The 16,523-nt window shown below is 44.3% G+C and overlaps 1 protein-coding gene across 1 annotated transcript; it reads right to left on the bottom strand.

Annotated features, from left to right (window-relative positions):
• Positions 1-1,649: 1,649 nt before the first annotated feature.
• Positions 1,650-5,795, bottom strand: BTG2 (BTG anti-proliferation factor 2). Its single transcript, XM_043962602.1, has 2 exons — positions 5,469-5,795; positions 1,650-4,222 (listed from the first exon to the last, which is right to left on the bottom strand). Exons 1-2 carry the CDS (start codon positions 5,620-5,622, stop codon positions 3,888-3,890), a joined length of 489 nt encoding a protein of 162 aa, XP_043818537.1. The 5' UTR covers positions 5,623-5,795; the 3' UTR covers positions 1,650-3,887.
• Between the last annotated feature and the right edge of the window lie 10,728 nt (positions 5,796-16,523).

The raw sequence follows: 16,523 nt of genomic DNA, 5'->3' as shown, positions 1-16,523 counted from the left end.
CACATTCCCCTTAACTGAATATTCGTTTCCTGAGAGCAGGAGTTTTTTCTGTATACCCAATGGCCTAGAACAGTTAGTAGACCCTGGATACACTGGCAGCTTCTTGGATGGCTTAATCTCTAGCACAGACCCAAATTTTGAATGGGATCATGAGTCCTAATATGAGCCCATGTCACAGCTGCCTGACTGGGCTTCTTTCCCTCCCCACACTCCAACCAGGAGCCTAGCCAGGGCAAGTCTAAACATGCTTGGAGGCCACCCAAACACAGGTCTGACTGCCTAGTACCAGAGGTTGGCTCTCTCAGCTTATTTTTTTTTTTTTAGTGAGGCAATTGGGGTTAAGTGACTTGCCCAGGGTCACACAGCTAGTGTCAAGTGTCTGAGGCCGGATTTGAACTCAGGTCCTCCTGACTCCAGGGCCGGTGCTCCATCCACTGCACCACCTAGCTGCCCCTCTCCCACCTTATTAAAATAAGACCCTAATGTTCAGGGACAAGATGTTAGTGTTTAGTGTTCAGTCCCCTGTGCACATGAACTACCCAGGTCTGCCACACAATCTCCATCTCCAACAATATAGTGCTTAACAGGACCAGAACTCCATAGGAGCAGAGGAGGGATGACTGGACCTAGGAGAGCATGGACTGTGGATGTGGAGAACCCAGCATCTACTTTCCAGGGAAGTCTCTGTAATAAGAGCCCCTTAGAAGGGGGTACTTAGGGGCAGCTAGGTGGCGCAGTGGATAGAGCACCAGCCCTGGATTCAGAAGTATCTGAGTTCTAATCCGGCCTCAGACACTTAACATTTACTAGCTGTGTGACCCTGGGCAAGTCACTTAACCCCAATTGCCTCACTTAAAAAAAAAAAAGAAGGGGTTACTTAAAATGAGGGAAACCTCTTAAGTAACCCTATATATCATGAACTTTTCATTTAGAACAGCAACATCCGGAGTTGCCTACAACATGGTGGGGTTGGAACGGAACAGGCTTCCCCTCTATGCCAGTTCTGGGCTAAGTGCTTTACAGATTTCATTTGGGAAGAGCACTGGGCTTGGAAGACAGAACAAGTTGCAATCCCAGCTTCACAGGTTACTTTGTGATAATCTTGGGGAAGTCACTAGCCTTATATATCTTTAAAATGGATAATGACACTCATTATTTCAGTGAAGAACAAATTGAATTAAAATATAAGGCTCTCAGGGCATCACATTTCTTGTTAGCTATTATAGCTTATAATAAAAATCACAGTTAATAGTTCACACCTAGGCAAGACTTTATGGTCTACAAGTTGCCTTAAATACATTAGCTTGTTTGAGCCTAAATTTAAAAATGGCTACTGTTTATGCCATTACTATTCCCACTTAACAAATGAAGAAACTGAGGCTCAGAGAGGTTAAATCACTTGCCCAGAGTGAAGGTAGGAAGTAGTTATTTGAAGTGGGGCAGGGCATTGTTCCCAGGGAGACCAAATAAAATCTGAAGATTAGCGTAAATCTCAAACCCAATTTCTTGTGAGGTAATATGCCATTCCTTCTCCTTTCTTTTGGATGTAACTCACAATAAGCACCTCCAGGAAGGAATTTGAGACTTGAGGTGAAAGGTTAGGGACAGAAAGGAAATCTGGGCACTGAAGGTTGTCTACACCACACAACTAAAACAGCTACATTTTTATTAAAGTAACAAAAAGGTGTACATTTATCAATAGAGCTGTACATTCTTTCATATAAAAACACTATACAATATACAATTAGTAACCTTTGTCCCCTCTGTCGGAATAGCTTACAAACTCACTACCATGTTTTACTTAATATGAGAACCAGTCCTGCTCAACAGTCTAGCTCTCAGATCTTGTTTTTCAAAAGTAAATATCAAGGAAGAAAAAAAGAGAGAAACTACTTTAAGAGACCACAAATGGCAGGGTCCTGTGTGCAGTCAGAGGCAAGGACATATTCCACAGTGATTCACAGCTGTTTGTTGTTTCTACCCATCCCACAGGTCAAGGAATCAATTCCCTGCTCTATGGATTAAGAATTAACTTTCAGTTGAACTTAATACTCGAAGCAGGATCTAGAAGCTGGCACAAAATTTGGTGCAGTCACAAAGGGGGCAGGATTAGAATGAGAGAGTAGGGAGAGTGTTTGGTTATTAGCACCTTATGAATCAAGGAATAGAGCAGCTTGGGAAATCCAAAGGGGAAAAAGAAAGCTGGGGAGAGACTTCCACAGAAAGGGGTGGGGGGAGAGGGATTTTTATTTTTTTACTAAGCCCTAGAAACAGGAGCTTAGCCAAAGCTGACCAGATGCTCCAGCTGCATCCATCCCAGGGTGTTCTGATCAGGGAGACCTGAAGCCTTCTCAGCCCTCCCCCTTACTCCCATGGCTGGGATGAGGAGGAGGGATACCCTTTTCTTAGTGCATCACTTTTTTCTCCCCAACCAAGAACAGTAAATATTGCACAATTTTACTAACGGATTGGAGTCACATTTAGAGAAAAGATCCTCTTCTTCTACTGGCAGGCACTCAGTGCCAAGGAGAAGTAAATGCCCAAAGGTTTGTTTTTAGAGGCAGCCCGAGAACAATGCCAAAGCCTGTAGAAACTGGGGCTCAGGCAAGAGGCGCCCTAAAAACAAACTAGCCAACTGGATCTCAGAGGGCCTTGGGGAGAGATTCTTTGTGGATGCCAGGAAGAGGGCTAGAGAATCATTCCACCACCAGGACACTCTGAGGTGCAGGAGGCCATATTGCACAAGGCTTGAGAACTTTTGTCCTAAAAGGATGGGGGCAGCTGTAGGGACAGCCTAGGAACAAGGAGAGGGAGAGAAAGGGGAGATTTGTGCTTTGAAAAGAAGACTTGTCCTACAAGACCTACAGTTCCCTGTAGCTCTTGAGTTCACCTCTCAAAGGGATAATGGCAGCATCATCAGGACTTTTGTGTGTTTCCTTAAGCAGAGCAGCAGACAAAGCTGCCTGTCCAAAGAGCATTCCCTATCGAGAGCCTTCCATTACAAATCACCCCCTTGAGGATTCAGTATACACACATACACATACACAGAGCAGCATAAAGCAACATGGAGATTTTGTGCAGGTTTCCTTACCCTTCTAGTCTATTCCAGACCCTCCATCACCAAATAAAAAAAAATCTAAATAAAAAGCCCAAAGCCTTAGAAATCACAGCTGGGATGTCAAAACCTTCCAGACCCTGAGGGTATTATCAGGACAATTTCTTAATTTTAAGAAAAGTTGATCGTGGCAGGAGGAATAAGGAAAGCTGCCCTTTTATTTCCTGCCCATGATCTCATCAGAGGGGGGAAAGAGAAGAAAAAAAAAGGAAAGGAAAGATAACATAGTATTCATAGTATTTCAAAAGTTTAGGCTTGAATGCCCCTTAGCAAAAGAGGATCAGGTTCCTGGAGCCCTGGCTGGGGGTGTAGGAGGCTATAAAATGAAATCCTCCTGCACCCTCTCCCATCCAGAGTAGGCCCTGATCTTTCTCATTCACAGTTGCTAACCATACATGTTCTCATTTTCCCTGGGGTGCTGACCAGGCTTTTACTCTATAACCTCCACAAACCCACCAATCACCTCCATCCTACCAGGTCCATACCCCTAAACTGCTAGCTCTCATTGGCAGATACTGGCTTCAAGACACTCAGGCTCACAACATTTCTTTCCAAAGGCACCATAGGAGGCCACTTCCAAGCAGCTCCCACTAAGGATATTTGTTTTTTTTTTTTAATTTTGTTTTTTTTCCCCCTCTTTTTTAAAAAAAATATATATAAATAACTCTTCATTTAAAAATTCAATTCCCCAAATTGAGGTATGCAGTAGCCTGTTGTCACGGCTCAATGAATACAGTAGATTGCTGGGGGGGGGGGGCAGTAGTAAGGGTCTTTAACTGGAGACTGCCATCACATAGTTCTTGGAGGGGCTGCTCCGCCCCAACATCATTTGGTTCTTGCAAGTAAGGAGTCCGTAAGAGGATGGAGTGGGCCCTTCCTCATAGAGGACACAAATCGATCCATCTTCCCCAATTCGGTAGGACACTTCATAGGGGTCCACCCAAAGGGTCAACTCGCTGGGCAGCAAACGGTATAACTGGGGTAGGCTGAGTCCGATCTGCCTGGCTACCTTGCTGATGATGGGGTCCATCTTGTGATTGATTCGGATGCAGCGGTAGCCTGAACCTTTGGATGGCTTTTCTGGGAACCAGTGATGTTTGTAGTGCTCTGTGGATGGAAATGGGGAGATTGCCTGGTTAATTCAAGTCAGGTTGGCACAGGCTATGCTAAGGGCATAGCTAGGATGGCCATGGATTAAACGTGCAGGCAAAGGGAAGGAAGCCTGGAGCAACTTCAGGTGTGTGCTTTATCACTAGGCTGTCAAGTACCTTCAGACCCCCCCACCCCCATCCCCTTGGGCAGGAAAATGTAGCAAAGGCGCAGAGAAAACTTTGACCTTCCTGCAGTGCTCACCCTGGTGGCAGTGGTCTGCAGTGGCAGCCTCTTAGAGTAGCCCCAGTTTAAGGATGGGCTTAATTGTTTTAGCATGCCGGGGCTTGGTCTCCGAGATGGGGCCAACCAACCCACAGAGAAGAGGCCAAGAATTTTGATTCCAACTCAGTTGCTGTAACATTAAGGGGTTATGGAGCAAATCTCCGGCCCTCTGTGCTTCTCGCCGGAAGACTATAGCTCTCAATTCTCCCAAGGTTTCTAATCAGAAAAATCCCTCTGCCAATAGACACAGAAATCAAAGACCTAGGGCCTTGGCCTCAGACTTGTTTTGATAAAACAGTCGCAGTCCCGAAGGGGCCAGTTCACAACAGCTGGTAGCCTGACCAGATCCCTTTTCCTTATTCCAGTCTCTCCCACCCCCACACTCAAGGACCTCCTGGAAAGGGGGATTTACTCTTCCAGACAAGGCTGGACACCTTCACAGACTAGGGTAAAGGCAGATGGTGGAAGGGGAACTGAAAGAAACCCAAGGGAAACTCCGCTTGAAACTCACTGGCTCTCAACTCTGACCAAACCGAGTTAGGAGGTTTAGGGTCACCAAGAAGGGATGTGTATCGGCGATGGTTGAAAGGATTCAGACAGGGACAAGGGACTGTGCCCCACCACAGGCTCGGTGGTCAGCATCCCGCGGCCACTGCGGTCCCCCCCCCTCCCCGCCCACCTCGCTCTTCCTCCCCCTGCGAGATGCTAAGACATATTCCTTACCACTCTCGTCTCCTCAGCGGAGAACAGTATTCACAACTCGCATTTCTACAGTACTCTGAGGTTGGATTACACAAACTGGGCACTTGGGGGAGACATCTGTACCCCGGGGGTACTAGGCAGTGTTGGCCGGGATGGAATGGGGGTTGGATGTTGACACTGCCCGAAGATCGGGAAGACAGTTTAGGGAGGCTGGGACTGGAAGGCTCCCGGGCCCAGTGCCACCCTAGGGGGCCAGAAGCCCTCTGAATATGCCCACCTGTGAGTGCCTCTTGAAGGGCCCCGCTGAAAACTTGCAGCCTCTGTTCGCTTACACAGCCCCGGGTCCTCAACAGGCTCGAGAGGAAACCCACTGCGGCGGCGATCTCCGGGAGCATGTCGGCTCTCTTCCCGGTCCAGCGTGTCTGGCTCATGTCGAGCGCACTGGCTTTGCGAGCGGCGGCGGGGCCTGGGATGCGGGTAGCAGCGGCAGCAGGGAAGGGAGAGAGAGTTCGCCGGGCGGGAGCAGCAACTACAGTGCGGCCTCGGGCGGAGTAGACCTCCAGAGCTTAAGAGCCACCGCTACCCCTCTTCTGCCCGGACTTGTAGCCAGTCTCTTCTTTTCATAGCCTGGGAGAGGGAGGGGGAGACGGCGGCGGCGCCCATTGGCCATCGTGGGGCCGGCCCAGCCTTCTCCTGGAAGCCCGCACTCCACCCCCTGTGGCCGCCTCCGCCTCCTCCGGCGCTTATGTCATCCTGGAGTGACGTCAGTGCTGGGAACCAGAGCCGGGGCTGGAGACGAGAGGAAGAGGGAAGGAGGAGTGAGGGGAGGGAATCGAGGATAACCGGGAGTAGGTAACCCGGAGAGAAAGCAGGAATAACATGAAGAGAGGAGGGACCCAGAGAAGTAAAGAGAGGGGCCCGAGAGGGAGATTCCAGCAGAGAAGGGGTGCTGATGTGTCCCGATCCCTTCCTAGAACTCCTCCGCTCTCCATCCCTCAAAGTGCCCACCTATGCTTCACCCTGAACACCGATACTCAACACCGATGGTTCCAAAATCCATTGGGACTTTCTCCTGCTCAAAGTACACCAGCTGCTGTTCATGGATTACAGACTAAAGTACCAACTCTTTATCCTGGTCTACAAGGCTCCCTACATTCTGACCCCAGCCTACCTACTCATCTCCCCTATCTTTCACTCCAGTCAGACCGTCTGAGGACAGATGAACCTGAAGACAAAAGACTGTCTTTTTCTTTTCTTTTTTTTTTTAACCCCCTAACTCAATTATATTCAGACAAGCTTTGCATGTTTTCCAGTCCAAACCTTTGGTTTACTATTCAATCAATGAGCAATTACTGAGTGACTACTATAAGCTGGGAACACAATGGTAAAAGACTAAGGCTGCAGAGATACAAATAAACTCTTCCTTATCTATCCTAAGAGAGCTGTCATTCTATATCAGGAGACAGGATGTACAATACAATCACCTAGTTCAGAATGCCCTCAGCTAAGTCTTTAAGAATCATGACTAGAAGCGTGGAAGTAGATTTTTTTTCAAGCCCCTTCATTTTACAGAATAAGAAATCAACGTCCAGGGGAGTGGTTTACCTAGGGTCATACATACAGACAAGAAAGAATAAAACCAGGATTTGAATGCATTTTGTACCCCACCTCCATTTCAACCCTTCCTAAGGTGCTTTGCAGAAATTTCTTTTTGCATGAATGAATGAAATAGGCTTTGAATTGAACTCAAGAAGAAAAAGGAGGAAGAGAGAAACTGAAGAGAAAGAACAAGAAATTTATAGTAATTCCTCATTCATTGAATAATAAGCCAAAGGTTTGGACAGGATAACATGCAAAGCTTGTCTGAATATAATTGAGCAAGGGGGTTAAAAAAAAGAAAAAGAAAAAGACAGTCTTAACATGCTAGTTACTTCCTCTCTCTAGTCAGTTTCCTCCTCTGTAAATTGATGATGCTGACCTAGATGCTCTTTTGTACCAGTTTGAACTTTTAGAGCCCAACATACTGTGATTTTAGATTCCAGCAACTTTCGTTAGCTCTTCTAACTTAGCATCATAGCACACTGGCCTGGCAATTTAGACACTTCAACATATGTTTTCTTATTCATTCCTCACAACAACCTGGAGTTATTGTCCCCATTTTGCAGAAGGGGAAATTGAAGCCCATAGAGGTTAAATGATTTACTTAAGACATTACAGCTCATTCACAACCCTCCCCACACACTTAGAGGGAGAAAGGTTAGTTGGCATCTAACTGAAGTTAAATCTGTCACTTTTATAAAGCCAATGAATAATATTCACTTTAGTCAATCAGTTGATAAATATTTATTAAGCACCTTATATGTGCCAGACACTATGCTAGTGCAAGAAAGGCAAAATATAGTTCCTGCTTTCAAGAGGCTCACTATCTAAAGTGGGATACAATATGCAAACAAGCTATCTTGTATCCGATGATTTACTCTGGACTAAGGATTCACCTTTGGTCTCCTAAAACCATTGGCTTGACTTTGCCATGTATTGATCCATCAGTGGGGCTTGTGCCACCTGCATATGTTGTATGACCATTGTAGATTTTTTGTGAATAGGGATGAGAGGTGAGATAAAACGTCATAGCCCAAAAGTGTTGCTATGAGACCGATGTTTTGAAAAGAGGGATAGTGTGTCCAGGTGAATTGGACTCCACGCCCCTCCCAGAATTTTCCTGGAAAATTCCACTGCCAAAGAGTTACTATTGTCAACAACAAAACACTGAATGCCTACAATTATACATGCAGTGACCATATGCCCCAGATTTTCCAGAAGAGTACTCGTTTTAAAGGTTCAAAATTCAAGTAGAGCTGGAGAGAGGCCTTTGAGATCATAGAGGGCAACCATCTCATTCTATAGATGATGCAACTTAGCCTTAAAGAAACTCTTCTGTCCTTCTGTCCTTGTAAACTTTCAAAATATCCTGGAGATTAGAAATATTTCAGCAAGTAATTACTGAATGAACCAAATCAGTTAAAAGTAAAACTAAGCTTAATTCACTAAAGATTAAGAGCCATAAAAGATAGTGTATCAAAGTCTGATAAACATTGTAATTGTTCCTGAATAAGCCAACATACTATGTCCCTGGCATGTTTGCATGTAGCAAATGTGTTGTAGGTGGCATAGCACTAATTTGTGGCTGGATTGACTGACATATTTCTGTTATCAAGTCCAAGAGTACCCTTCCTGGACATGTTAATACAAAGTGGGCACCATTGGGGTTTTTTTTTATGATTATATAAAACATTACCATATTTGTCATTTTGTGTAAGAAAACTTGATTAAAAGGGAAAAAAATGAAAGAAAGTAAAAAATAGTATTTTTCAGTCTGTTCTATCAATATCAGTTCCTTCTCTGGAGGAGGATAATGTTTCATCATTAGTCCTTTGGGATTGTCTTTGATCACTGTATTGTTGAGAATAGTCAAGTCATTCACAGTTCTTCATCAAACTATTGTTATATTATATATATATATGTATATATACATTTATATAATATATATTGCTGTCACTGTGCACAACGCTCTCCTGGTTCTGCTCACTTTACTATACATCAGTTCATACAAGTCTTTCCAGACCTTTCTGAAGTCATCCTGCTTGTCATTTATTATAACACAATAATATTCCATAACCATCATATATCACAGCTAGTTTAGCCATTCCCCAATGGATGCACCATTGTTTCCATTTCTTTGTAGCCCCAGTGTCTGGCACTTAGAAGGTGCTTAATAAATGCTCATTAGTTGATTGCAGCAAAAGCATTAATGGCTCTCTGGGATATAATAATGATCGATCACATTTAATGATAATGGCTAACGTGTATAGAGTGCAGAAACAGATTTGGAAGTGAAGTAATTTGTCTGAGGCCACACAGTTAGTATGTAGCAAGGCAGAGACTTAAACCTAGGTCAATGTACTCCATCTGGTCCTCTTCCATGGCATACTTTTAGAAGACTTCATATAAGTGAATTCTCAAATTAAGACATTGATACAAATATTATAAAAAAGAAAGCAGGTACTGACCTCAAGGAGCTTATATTCTAATGGCTGAGGACAGTACAGAGAAGGACCTGAAGTGGGCTGAGGGAGAGATGAAGGTACCCAGAATGGGGTCATGGTTTTGAAGTCCAGAAAAATGGAAATGAAGGCAGGTTGACCTGGGCCCATTCACAAAATGAAGGCTCCAGGGGAATTGAACAATGGAAGAAGGCGGGCCTTTTGGAAGGATAAATCAGGGTGAATAAGGGGCCCCGGGTTCTGAGGAGAGTTCTCAGATGAGTTAGCAGTAGAGGAGAACGTGAAGTTCAGAGAAAGTCAGGAACAAGGCTAGGATGGTTCCTGCCCTCTAAAGTTTCACAATCTAGTTGGAAATGTATGACAAATGCATAAGCAGTACAAAATAGTATAGACTAACTGCCAGGTGCGTGGCATGAACTCTAGACCTATGTTTTCCTTGTCTTGTGGTTCTTCCATTCTTCTGATGCTGCATAGTATGCTCACTCATAGAGTTCTCCCTTCAGAGCGTCTCTAGGAGATGTCTTATGGAAATATTCCTCAAAGGAAATTGGGCTTTCCTCTCTCATAGAACTAGACTTGGCCCCATGTATGGGGACTATACACAGATTATTGGCCAATACTGGCTGATTCTCTGGCATTCAAAGCTCTTCCTAACTTAGTTCCTCACCTACCTTTCCAATCTTCTTATACCTCACTCCCCAACTCTTCCATCCAATTACACCAGCCTCCTGGCTGTTCCTTGAACAAGACATTCCATCTCTCAGTTGTGGGCATTTTCTCTGGCTGTCCCCCATACCTGGAATGCTCTCTCTTCCCCATTCCAACTACTGACCCCCATGGCTTCCTCTCAATCCCAACTAAAATCCCACCTTCTACAAGAAACCTTCCTCAACCCCTAAATTTCAGAGCCTTCTCTCTCTTATTTCCTATTTATCCTGTATATAGCTTGCTTTGTATGTATTTGTTTGCATGTTGTCTCTCCCTTTAGATTGTAAGATCCTTGAGGGCAGGGACTGTCCCCCCCTCCACCCTTTTTTGGTATTTCAAGCACTTAGCACAGTATCTGGTGCATAGTAGGCGCTTAATAAATGTGTATTGAATTGAATTGAAGATGTGGCCAGCAGTGTATTTGGTGCTTCTAGGAACTCAGCTGAGTTCCTGGGGTTAACTCCAAGTTCCCTTGCTATACTTAGAGACCCGAGATTTGGTGAAACTTGGTCCTGAGGCAAAGGCTGTATTGAAATATTCTGGGAAGATGATGTCAACTCTCTCTGACACCAGCTCTGAGCCAGCTGCTGCAGATCTTGTCTGAGTCTCACACTTCAGTGTGTGTGCCTTCCAGTTATGTCTGTGCATGTTTGCATGCTTGGCTGCGACTGGAGGGTTGTGTATATATGTTTATGGGAGGCTGTCATGGCTAGGGCTGGTAATTTGGCTATGTCTTGGTGGATTTGGTATATGTTGACATTCTGGAGTTTGTGTGTCTTTGGGTTGTCTGGCCTTGGGGTGTGTCTGTATTGGGTCTGTGTGCTTTGATCTTCAGGCTTTTTTTAGAACTCCTTAAGGCTGTCCCTGCCTCTCCTGCCCTTCAGTGATAAGAGGCATCAGTACCTCACCAGGGAAGACCAGCAGCCGGATCTTCCCCCTGCTTCTGGGGTTGGAAAACCCATTAAGTAGGTTCATTCACGACTTCCCACAACTATGCTCCAGGGACTTTTAAGCCTCCTCCTATCCCACCTCCTTCCCACCCCACCCCGGGGGCCCTATGTTTCCTCCCAGAAACATACCTTTTAAGGTCAAAATATGCTCTTTTCCCCCTACTTCCCAATTTCTCTTAAATGGACCACCATCCTCCCAGTCCTAAAGGCTTGGAAACTCTGTGACCTTTCACTTTTATCTGTCATCCTCAATGTCCCATCAGTCCCCAGTCATAGATATTCCTACCTTGAAATATCTCTAGCATCTATACCTAATTCAGGCTCTCTCCCTAATTCAGGCTCTCTCCCTAATTCAGGCTCTCTTTGCCTCTCTCCCCTGCAATACTGAAGTAGCCTTTAGTCCCTCAACCCCCCCCCCCACCACCACCACCACCAATCAATCTCAGGGTAGTCATGTATTTAAAGTTCTTTGTAAACCTTAAAATACTCAGCAAGTCTCTCTCTCTCTCTGGCTTTCCCCCTCCTCTGTCTCTGACTCTCCTACTCTCTTTCCCCCTCCTCTGTCTCTGTCTGTCTAAATATATATCTACATACACATGTACTATATATATGTGTGTGTGTGTGTATACATATACATATATACTACATACACATGTAAATGCTATATAAATGTTATGTTGATATTCTTCTCTTCTTCAATGGAGTTCTGATAAGAATGGTTCTGGGATACATGGTCTAATCCGCTATGATTCCTTTATATTTATTATTATGTAGACTGTTATACTAGTAGATAAAATTATTGTGAGGTGTTTTTTTTGTAATTGATTTAAAATACTGGGGTGTGAGCTCATTGTTTACTGACTCACTGAAGATAGTTTGGTTATTGTTGCTGTTCATTACTACGATCCCTTTGGAGAGGGGAGCAAAATGTCTCCTTGGTGCTGGGGTCGACTTTGAAGAAGGTTGTTGGAGGAGGAACAAGCTAGGGAGTGGGGTGGAGGTGGCAGGTTTTGCTCCTGAGCCAGGAAACATCAACCCCTCAGCAGTTACCCACAGGTTTGCCAGGTGACACACAGAAATAGCAGCAAGAGCAGTGGCAGACGCAGGCTATCCAGGCTTTGGCCACCATAGCAACAGTGCAGACAGGAAATAACTGAAAGCACCAAGGCCTCTCTCCAACCCATGCACTACCATAGTGACAAACCCAATGAAGCTCAGGGGGAAAAAAAAAAAAAGACAGACCCTCTATCACCAGAAGGGAGTTGGAGGTAGAGGTGGGGCTGAGGGAAGTGGGGGGGGGGTTAAAGGGGACTTTAACCTTGGTTAAACTGAAGGCAGGGCAAGGGCGGACATCACCCCCAACCAGATCCTTCTCTAAGGAGCTTGGTATTCAAGTCTGGGCTAGCCCGTAGCTTCAAAGACAACCAGTCACACAACAGGTAGAAAGGACAAGCAGGTAGTCCCTTAGCCAGTGATACAGGTGATTTCTCTGAGTCAGGTTGGAAAGGGCTAGAAGTCTTCACCCACCTACTCCCCTAGTAGGTGACTTGACCTGAACAAAAAAGTCAGAATTGGAAGGAATCTTAAAGATAATGGTCCGATCTCTTCCTTTTATAGATTAGGGAATTGAGGTCTATCGAGGGGAGAGTCATACTGTGAGTTAGTGAAAGAACCCAGGTCTCTCCTCTCAGCTGTGGAATCTTCCTATCGTGCCATATTGCTATTCTTGTGACAACTGATTCCTATTCTGTGGAATAGAAAGAGACCATTTACAGGGAACTGAGGCATCGACTCTCACAGACTGAAGCTAACAGGGGCCGGGCATTGATTTCAATCAATTCATCAATACACATTTATTAAGCCCCTACTATGTGCCAGGCATTGTGCTAAGTGCTAGGAATACAAAAAGAGGCGAAAGACAGTCCCTGACCTCAAGGAGTTTACAATCTAATGAGGGTGACAACATGCAAACAAATGTATACAAAGCAACCTACATACAGAATAAAGAGAAAATAATTCTCAGAGGGAAGGGACTAGAATTAAGAGAGGTTGGGGAAGGCTTCTTGTAGAAAGTGGGGTTTTAGTTGAGATTTAAAGAAAGCCAGGGAGATCAGGAGTGGCGTAGGACCATGGTTTCCTTTGTATTGAAGAATCCAGACCCATTTTCCCAAACCCTAGAATTGTCCTGCAGACTTCTACCTTGTTCTAGCCCCTGGCTTCTTAAACTCTGGTTTGCATATGGGGTTGCGTAACTGAATGTGAGGGTCACAAAAACTTGGCAACAGTAAAAGGTTATGTATACCTTTTTTATATACCTATGTACCCTGGGGTCACATAAAAATTTCTCCAGCAAAAAGAGGTTGAGAGTGGAAAAAGTTTAAGAAGCCAATACAGCAAACGCTTAGCACAGTGCTAGGCATGCAGTAGGTGCTTATTAGTTGCAGGTTAACTGAACCTCACTCTACTTTATAGCAGTCTTACCTGCACTGAAGGCTGGCTGCACACAGAGACTTTATTTTGTCATAATTTGGATCAAATAATTGGTGATAAACCTAAGGACTTCCACAAGATTGAACTAGGGAAGGATGGGTGAATGGGAAGGTAGAGGACCCTAGCAATCCTCCTGTCTAACATCGAGATCATCAGACACCTTTTCCTGCCCTTCCACGGATGCTTCCTAACTGCTACATTGTGACACTCCCACAAGGCCTCAAGACTTATGTTTCCTCATTCTCCCTTTGGAGAATGTTACTAAAGGGTGGAAGGTATGGATACCTTCTTAGGAAGAGGAAGAAATACTATTAATAATTAATAATAGTAAAATGCTTTTATATAGAACTTTATGGCCAAGTGTATCCATAATTATCTTATTTGATCCTGACAACCACTCACTGAAGGTAGGTGCTATTATTATCCCCATTTTACATATGAGGAAACTGAGGCTCAGAAAAATTAAGCATCTTGCCTAAAGTCACACAGCTAGTTAAGTGTCTGAGGTGGGATTTCTGAGATGGGTATCCTAGTGTCTTCCTGACTTCAGATCCAGTGCCATGTTACATGATATTATCTTTGAATCCATATTTAGACATAAATATGAACTTAGAGAGACAGACAGAAAGACAGATAAAGACAGAGAGAAGGGGACACAGAGAGAGAGAGAGAGAGAGAGAGAGAGAGAGAGAGAGAGAGAGAGAGAGAGAGAAACAGAAAGAGACAGAGACAGACAGATCCAGAGAGGGAAGTAGAGAGACAGAGAGGAAGGAGATAAGACTGTGCTGGAGGGTGGAGATGACCAGATGGTCAGACTGGTATTGATCTACCCATGTGTTTCTCCTACGAAGTGTCTTGGCCAATTCACAGGTACATATTAGGCTACAAAAATGGGGGGGGTAGCGGGCATCTAAAGAATTCAATACCACTTTAGAGCAGAGGTTTTTAACTTGTGGTAAATTTTTTTTCCCCCATAACTATTTTAGTAGAATTGGTTTCCTTTATAATCCTATCTATTTCATTTTATGTCTTCATTTTAAAAGTGTTATTCTGTAAAGGGGTCTATAGGCTTCCCCAGCCTGTTAAAGGGGGCGATGATACAAAAATGGCTAAGTAGTCCTCCCCTAGAGAGGCATCCCAAACCCCAGACCTCCTTTCCTGCTGCTGTCTCTTCCCCTGTTTGGGGAGGGAGGGCTAAATGTTCCCCAAAGCTAAGCATGGGAGAGCACACATGGATTTTGAGGGACTGGGGCTGATTTTGAGACTTTCTTCCCAGACCCCAGGAGGGGCACTTTGTAAATCTCCTTCTCCTTACCCACTGGGGGGAAGAGGAGAGAATCAGCTCCCTCCCTTTATTCATTTTAGAGGAAATCAGACAAGAGGCCTTGGGATTGGTTGAGTTTCCCCAGATGTTGTTTTGGAAAAGTTATAATGGGTGTGGGCCCCCTGGGGTTGAATGTATTTGGACAGATAAAGGGCAGGCAGGCAACTGGCATCACAGCTGTGAGAGCTTAGAAAACTCTCAGGAGAAGGGGTGGGGGGTGGGGGGAACTCATGGGAGGGGGCTTGCAACCAGACAAGCTTAAAAAAGAGGAACAGGAGACATGCATGGGTAATGAGGGCTGCTGCAATCTACCCAGCCTGGGCCTTCCCAATCCCCAGGGGAAAAAGACTAGACTAATCAATTTATCAATCAACCAACAAACATTTATTAAGCACCTACTGTGTACCAAACACTGTTGGGCTCTGGGGATACTTCATTCTAGGTGGTAGAGTGGATAGAGTGCTCTGACTTGCAGGAAGACCTGAATTCCAGTCATGCTTCAGATACTTACTAGCTGTGTGACCTTGGGTAAGTCAATGAACCTCTCACAGCCTCAGTTTACTCAACTGTTAAGATGAGGATAATAGTAGCACCTATTTCATAGAGAAATATTTCATATTTCATATGAGGACCAAATGAGATTTAACACAGGTAAAGTACATAAATGTTAGCTGCTGCTTCTTAAATGCCATAGTTTGACAGTCTTTCTTCAGGGAGCTTTCATTCTACTGAGGAGGGAAATTCAGGTTCACGGAAAAGTAAATACATATACAGAAAAAATAGTAAAAAAGTAAATATATACATTATTGTATTTATATATTATATTATTCGATACATTATATATTTGTATTATGTATTATATATGTGTTATATTATATGATATATTACATATCTGTATTGTGTATATATATATATATATGTGTGTGTATACATACATATACAAAATTAATATGAAGTGATGTGGGGTGACATTAACAACAATCAGGAATGCCTCTTGAAGGATGTTCTGAAGAAGGATGAACTCCGCCTTGAGAGGAACTAGGCATTCCAAAAGGTAGCAGTCAGAAGGGAGAACATTCCAGGGATGGGGGGGGGGTTCAGAGGGTGGGAGATATTGGCATCTTGGGGATAGCCTGTTTAAAGACAGGAAGTGCAGGCCAGCTTGGCTGGAGTATAGAATACATGAAGGGGAATAATGTGTCATCAACCTGAAAAGATGGTCTGGAGACAAATTGTGAAGGGCTTTAAATGCCAAACAGAGAGGTGGTATTAGGCTTCTGGATATTTCTCTATTGGCCCATGGGCTCAACTCAAGAGGACCCAAGGCCAAACTATTGTTGCTGCTTGGCTAATATCATTCAGGATGGTGAGCTCCACCATTCCCTGTTACCTTGGACTTGATTTCTCTGAAAGTCAGTTTCCTCAGCTGTAAAAGTGGGGATGGACAGTGAGGTGGCACAGTGGATAGAGCTCGGGGCCTGAAGTCAGGAAGATGAGTCTTCCTGAGTTCAAATCTGCCCTCAGACACTTGCTAGCTGGATGAGCCTGGGCAAGTCCTAACATTTAATACTGTTTGCCTCAGTTTCCTCATCTATAAAATGAGCTAGAGAAGGAAATGGCAAAGCACTCCAGGATCTTTTGCCAAGAAAATTCCAGATGGGGTCACAAAGAGTCAGACATGACTGAAAATGACTCAACAACAACAAAAAAGTGAGGATAACAATACAATAATATCACAGGGTTTTTTTGTGGATCCAATAATATAATGGACATGAAAGTGCTTTGTAAACTATAAAGTC

Source organism: Dromiciops gliroides, chromosome 4, assembly GCF_019393635.1.
Source record: "Dromiciops gliroides isolate mDroGli1 chromosome 4, mDroGli1.pri, whole genome shotgun sequence".
Lineage (NCBI taxonomy): Eukaryota > Metazoa > Chordata > Mammalia > Microbiotheria > Microbiotheriidae > Dromiciops > Dromiciops gliroides.
Note: the sequence above shows the minus strand (reverse complement) of the source record. Positions and strands in the feature narration are given on the sequence as shown.